Genomic DNA, 7,227 nt, shown 5'->3' with positions numbered 1-7,227 from the left:
ATTTGCAAATTGACAACACTTCCAGGAATGCATTGCCAGGAAGACCAGAAAGACAGAGGCCAGATGATTTTGAGAAAATCTACAGGGGGGTGCTGAGGAATTTTTTCGAAAATTTTTGAAAAATCAATTTTGCTTATTTGGTAATAATATATTGTAGTGCTGAATGTGTACTTTACAAAACCGTATCGTTTTTGAGGTTGACACTTTTTGTTCCAGAGATATGTGGTGTTAAATATGTTACATCGGAAAACCGAAAAAAATATTTCTATTGTAGATTTTCTTAAATAACTCGAGATCTGTTAGAGATATCGGAAAACGGCTTGCGGTAGTCAATTCTACATAAAATGAAATATCAGTAAGTATTTTTTTGTTGCGATCTGATAAATTTCGATTTTTTTCTAAAATAACTTGTGGCAGTCGATTTTACGTAAAATTAACTATCAGTAAGAATATTTTAGTCGCGATCTGAGACATTTCTGTTTTTGAGAAAATCGACAGGGGGGTGCCGATGAATTTTTTCCAAAATCGATTTTGCTTATTTGGTAATATATTGTAGTCCTGAATGTGTACTTTACAAAACCAATTCGATTTAGAGATTGACACTTTTTGTTCTAGAGATATTCGTTGTTAATTATATCGGAAAACGGAAAAAAATTCTTTTGTCAAATAACTTTCTAATAACTTCAATTCTTTATCTCAAATAACTCAAAATCTGTTAGAGATATCGGAAAACGGCTTGCGGTAGTCAATTCTACATGAAATGAAATATCAGTAAGTATTTTTTTGTTGCGATCTGATAGATTTCGATTTTTTTCTTAAATAACTTGTGGCAGTCGATTTTACGTAAAATTAACTATCAGTAAGAATATTTTAGTCGCCATCTGAGACATTTCCGTTTTTGAGAAAATCGACAGGGAGTTGCCGAGGAATTTTTTCCAAAAATTTTGGAAAATCGAATTTGCTTATTTAGTAATATATTGTCCTGAATGTGTACATTACAAAACCGTTTCGTTTTTGAGATTGACACTTTTTATTCCAGAGATATTCGTTAAATATATCGGAAAACGGAAAAAATATTTCATTTGTAGAGTTTCTCAAATAACTCAAAATCTGTTAAAGATATTGGAAAACGGTTTGCGGCAGTCAATTCTACGTAGAATTAACTATCAGTAAGTATTTTTTGTTGTGATCTGAGAGATTTCGCATTCCAGAGACCTCCATCGTCTGATGTGGGTAGAAGATTGAAAAAACTGAGACACGCATTTTTGTTATAATTTATTATATTATTAAGTTTTACGTAGAATTACATTTCTCTAATAAACAAGCCAGCGTTACACAGAATTCAAGAGAAGCTCATCTGGTAATTGTACAGAAGAATACTAATAGTTTATGAGTGGAAGCATCAGCTCTTTTGGATTTTCTTTAAGATGCTGTTATCATCAGCAGAAGTCAGTAGTTATATGGTAGTAAAATTTCAGAACAGAATAACAATTTTCACCATCTCCAATATGGTAGATTATAACGATATAATAGCTTGTGGACATAAAGCATATGAGCAGCAACTAAATACTTATAAGTCTTGAGTCTTATCTATTTAACATGATAGACATGTTTGGTTTGGTTTGGTTTGGTTTAATATACCGTATGATCGAAAAAAAAACGTCATCCAGTTGGCTTGGAAATGAACGTCGATGACATTCCCCATTATCTTGTTAATTGTTATCTTTTTAAATTAGATTAATACCAATAGAGTTCGGTCTTTCAACCGTGATAATTTTAATAACATGAAACAAGAGCATATTAGTAGATAGGTATTCTTAAATATATTTCTTCTGTTGCGCCGATTTTTCTTTCCAGGATTTTACTCTTTGTAAATTATTGACCTTATCGACCAGACTGCTCAGAGCCGGATAGGACTTCAATAAACCAGGTCCTCTGTTTTCAAGTTCTTCTAAAGTGCCGACAAATGGAAAGTCTGCCCAAGTAAGCTAAAAAAGCAGGATAAAATGACAATTATCAATTGAAACTCTTCCTATATTCTTAATTCAAAATATTTGTCGAAAATATTTAGTTAATATTATTTTAGTTATATCAAATATTATATTTTTTCTATTTTTGAGTTTCTGACACGGACGATATGGCGATTAGAATTGTTTTGCAAAAGTTAACAACAGAGACTACCTGTGATCCGACACTGTATCCTCCATTTTTAGAAACCATTACATCAAACTTTTCTAAGTAGAATGGAACATCTTCTTCATAATACTTTTTCCTGTAAATCTCCTTCTGTTCTGGGTTTTCTTCATCAAAGTAATTTGTACCTCCTACAATATTACATTCCCAATGTATTAAGCTCTACAAAGTATCTCTAACAGTAACAAAAATTGAAATTAAATGATATTAGAAAAAAATTACAGAGAAATTGTCAAAGAAAAAATAAAATATAGAAACGATATAGTGAGAAATAATTTGTTCTAAATAAATAACCCTAATTTTAAGTGATACAGTAAAAAGATTAAAAAAGGAGAATATCAAAAATAATGTGTGGTGTCCTCGAAGAACGTTGGCTACCATCAATGACCTATATTTTGTTCACGGCTCTTCTAAGCAGCGTGTTGGTATTTACTCCGACACTCAATAATTTGTTGTTTTATTGTTCGTTGTCAATAAATGTTGGTAGATAGTAAAATAGTTATGAAATGTTTAATTCTAATAAAAATAGATAAGTTATAATAATTATTTAATAACACAAACATCAGATACGCCCATGAAGCACGTGATTTAAATTGACGCACCTTAATTATAATTTTTGACAAGTAGTAAATAAAATCGAAAATTTAAGAATAAATATACAATAATTAGTTAATTCTAAGTGAATTTCATAAATTACGGTTTACTATACATATTTACATTCGGTTTACTATACATATTTATACCAGGTCAATTACCAGTGAAAAGTTATTCCATTATTTCCTTTAATTTTTGACCGAGATCTACCGCATGCTAGAGAACCAAGTATTTTACAGTCTTTTTCGACAAATCCACAAAATTTCAAATCGAATTCAAATGTTTCAAATAAAACCTCAAACAAACCTGTCAAGGATCCCTACCCTAGGTCCCCACCTCCGTGCATGAATACATGGATAGCAATATAATACTCTTTTCTTAATCTCTTTATTCAAAGGTAGTAGTATATAGTAAGTTTTATGTTTCGTAACTAAAATAAGGTAGGTAGGTATACACATACTTTTTACAAGATCTTCTAGTGTATCTACTAACGAGTCACATTCTAGATCTTCTAAATCATTTTTTCCGACGAGATTGAACTTTTTTCCCAAGTAGCGTGCAATAGCAAAACTCTGTGCAATTGGTTTCCCGTCAATTTCAAGGATAGGAACCTGGCCATATGGAGTTTCTGAAAAATATACATAAAAAAATTCGTTTCAGTATTCAATATTTTACATAAAATTATTTATAGTGATAGCGGCGAGGTGTGTTTGAATGCCTCCGCAGCGGTTTTTCGGTGGTAATCCATATAACACACAATATCCGCAGGATATTCATAGAATGTCGGAATGTCCCATTATAAGATCATCTTATAAAGACATCTATAGGATATCCTCCAGACATCCTGAAATCCTGTAGTGTCTCAGGATAGAATATCCTATGGATATCTCTGTCGTATATATAATGTACATCCAGCTGAGATATCCAAACATGCTCATGATAATAAAATATCCTAACAATATCGTCTAGATATTTAGGAAAAATAAATAATGTACTACTTTTTATATTACATAAAATGCAATAAACTATACAGATAGATATACAGTATTGCTGGCAAAGGAATATTAGCAATAGGAGGTTTTCAATGCGATAAAAAAAGATGGTAAGGCTGCAAAATACACTGCAGTGCAACAGAGACGGATAAAGTGTCTTTTCCCTATCATTGTATAGGGGAAGTGATCATAGAAGTGATACGACGATAGAGCCCCTGCGAGAGGGGGCGCCGGGCGGGTCTTTAAGACGCTTGTGTGGGGGCTACCGCCTACTAATAGAACAGAATCGAAAAAATAGAAACAGGACGGACAGTGTTGCCATTCAATTAATCTTATACTCATAGTTCTAGCCTTGTCTAGCAGAAATTCTATCCCAACCTCAACTAATGTCGAAAAACGACGAACGACTCGGGGTTTCACAATGAAAAATTTGTGACAAAATTATAGGTGAAAATTTGTTGAAAAGCGCTTGTTCTTTATCCCTAAACCCATTTTCGTGTTTGATCTATTCGAACAGAAATCCTATTTTTGTGTTTAAGTTGTGAGTTTCTGGAATGTGTGGTGTTAGAAATTATACCTGTATCCTGTGTGCTACTGTGTGCTAACTTTGATGTAAACTGTTGCTGCTAGACATAAACTGCTAGACTCCATAAAGGGTAGTATAATCTAGTATCTAGTATAATACCAAACGATCGAAAAAAACGGCGTCAGAGGTGGCTTGGAAATGAAGATTGCTGTTATTTTGTATGTAAATTTATTTGGGGAATGTCATCGATCGTAATTTTCAAGCCAATTGAACGCCGTTTTTTTTTCGATGGCACAGTATAAATTGAAAGGTCTTAACTCATACAAATAAATTTCTAAATTTTGACGCAAAAATGACGCAAAATTCATTGAAATAATATGTAGGTATATTTTAGAGCTGTTAATAAAAATATCCAATGAATAACGTCAAAATGTGGCTAAATAAAACTAAATCGGGAATGTTTTTACTACAAACTAAGGATGAAGAAAGTATTGTCAAATAATAGTCCTCATATAATGTCCTAAAAATATTCTATAATGCTCCCAACATCATCCTTGTATTATCCTATAAATATCCCAAATAATCTTAAAAGGCTTGCCTAGGGATGTCTTGAAGATGACTTTTTTGTCCCATCTGGATATCCCATAAATATCCTCCTCTGGTTTTGGGATATCCCTAAGATATTTACTATATCCTTGGTGGATATCTATAGGATTGTGTTGTGTTATATGGGAACGCTTGCGAATTGTAAGCTACTGCCTAACCAGGCTGCAAATGGTGCCTTGTGCCTTGTTTACTTCCATTTTTTTTTCAGGATCACTAGTCCATCGTTGCTGATTCCTCCCGTATTGATGAAGCCGGAAGGCAGAAACACTGAGTGTCTACGGGTAGTCATGTTTCATGGCTAATCTTACTGTAGACTTTCCCAATAAATTCTTTCTTCTTTTTTAAAATTATTTATTCGTCTAATTATTTCTTATTTTTAAATGGATTTATATCAAACCAGCTGTGTCCTAACAAAAGTATTGTTTACAGTTTTTTTCTTAAAAATAATAAGAGAACATTGCTTTTTAAAAATATCTGTGGACTATACTTTTATTGATCGGGTCAATCAATAATTTTCCCAATCATCGATATATTTTGATGATGTTGAATGATGCAGTCAATCTACTGTTATATTAATCATTTGAGGCCGTAAACAAACATAACATATACAATCTTATATACTAATTCATTATAATAAAATTAAATAATTAATAATAAAAATATTGTAATAATATTCCTGCAGATCAAGTGAAAAGTTTTGTTTTTTAAGTATCTACTTTACATATTATAAACGCATAAAAAGTAATAAACACACATACAGCGGTCTCTTTAAATATAAGGGTGGTGTTTATCAATAAATGTTCACAAACTTTTTAATATTATTTGATAATAGAGATTACATAATAATTGTATTATTATTATTATTTATTTTAAGTTCTGTTAAATAAAGTGAATTTTAAAAATTAATACTTAGGTACCTACTGAAACAACTGAAACAGATTTTAAGAAAATAAATATTAGTCTGTGCATTTAAGAAGGAAATAAGCTAGTAAATGTACCTTACTTTTGAACACACTTATAATAAACAAAGATTCTACTATAATTATAAGCTCAATATTGACCTTGTTGACAAAATCACTTACTTTTCTTAAATTCAGGCCATTTTTCCTTTGGAATCCTAATATCCTCAAAATCTTGATTTCCATAAGCCAATAAATATCTAATAATTTGACCTCGACCGTTTGTATCGAAATAGTAAAGTTTGTACGTTGTCGGGGCCATAATAGTTAAAAAAATTATTTTGTCTCTGTTGCCAATATCTCTCTGCTGAAAACAGAATAAAGTGTTAAAGCCGCGCTAATTTGTATTTATGATGCAATCAAAGTTTATACAGACCAACTTAAAGGTAGCCACACACATGCAGGGTGGCGCCGTTCATCCGCCGCGGAGGCTCCAAGGAGAACGACAATTTGTAGTGAAAAGAAATTTTGAGAGCATATTATGTAGGTTAATTTAGAGCACTTTTTAAAAATATAGAGAGTTCTACGGGGTGTCCCCAAAAAAAGTTACATATCAAAGTTGTGTTTATTGTAACGAAACACCCTATATATTAATTGATTTTCGGATTCTGGGAGAAAAATAAAGGTGCGTTTTATAAGAGAACTATATGACTAAAACGTAAGGTTTTTGACATATTTAACATTTTCTAGAAATAAAGAACAATTTTTAAATTACAATAAAAGCTACCTGAATTGGAATTTACCCTGTATAACCTAATATATAGTTAAATTAACTATTGTTCTTTAAATCAAACTAAAATTGATTCAAAAAGTTATACAGGGTGAGAGAAAATTAATATTGAACATTGGTAACCTTTGAAAGCATGTTACTCTCTTATTTTAAACAGAACACCCTGTATATTATTCCGATATTCAATGGAGAATTCATGTCTCTTCAAAATACTATTAAGGTTGCCTGCTCTTCAAACAAAGATTTTCCTAGATACTTTCATTTACATGATTTGATCCGAGTAGATCTTTATTATTTGATAAAATCTAGGTGGCTGTGATATGTCTGACGTTACTTCAACATAGCTGTCTGGTTAGTCCAACTTTAACAACTAGTTATTATTTTGTGTCAGTTAAAACAAAAAAATTCCTCAGAAATTTGCGGAAAATGCAAACTTATCCTACATCAGAAAGAATTGATATGATTCTATTTGTTGGTGAATGCAGTGTGCATTCACCAATTAATAGAATACTTAAATGCTCCTGATTTTATTTAGTCTGGATTTTTTTATGGGGATATGTTAAAGACAATGTTTACAAAACTCGACCAACTAGTTTCGACAACATTAGAAAAATTATTGTAGCTGTT

At 31.4% G+C, this 7,227-nt stretch overlaps 1 protein-coding gene across 1 annotated transcript; it reads right to left on the bottom strand.

Annotated features, from left to right (window-relative positions):
• Positions 1–1,268: 1,268 nt before the first annotated feature.
• LOC115887323 (glutathione S-transferase-like) lies at positions 1,269–6,194 on the bottom strand. Its single transcript, XM_030906726.1, has 4 exons — positions 5,994–6,194; positions 3,248–3,415; positions 2,182–2,324; positions 1,269–1,988 (listed from the first exon to the last, which is right to left on the bottom strand). The coding sequence occupies exons 1-4, from the start codon at positions 6,130–6,132 to the stop codon at positions 1,818–1,820; spliced, it is 621 nt and encodes a 206-aa protein (XP_030762586.1). The 5' UTR covers positions 6,133–6,194; the 3' UTR covers positions 1,269–1,817.
• Between the last annotated feature and the right edge of the window lie 1,033 nt (positions 6,195–7,227).

The sequence above is a fragment of the Sitophilus oryzae genome, unplaced genomic scaffold (assembly GCF_002938485.1).
Source record: "Sitophilus oryzae breed Bouriz unplaced genomic scaffold, Soryzae_2.0 scaffold_562_pilon_pilon, whole genome shotgun sequence".
Lineage (NCBI taxonomy): Eukaryota > Metazoa > Arthropoda > Insecta > Coleoptera > Curculionidae > Sitophilus > Sitophilus oryzae.
This window is presented reverse-complemented; position numbering and strand designations above follow the sequence as displayed.

What these genes read in the sequence shown, in the direction of transcription:
- LOC115887323 (XM_030906726.1), bottom strand. Translation starts at nt 6,132, where the DNA reads ATGGCCCCGACAACGTACAAACTTTACTATTTCGATACAAACGGTCGA. An exon ending in ATGGCCTGAATTTAAGAAAA is followed by an intron (nt 3,416 to 5,993) that starts GTAAGTGATTTT and finishes TATATTTTTCAG; the next exon opens with AAACTCCATATGGCCAGGTT. An exon ending in ACTAGAAGATCTTGTAAAAA is followed by an intron (nt 2,325 to 3,247) that starts GTATGTGTATAC and finishes GTAATATTGTAG; the next exon opens with GAGGTACAAATTACTTTGAT.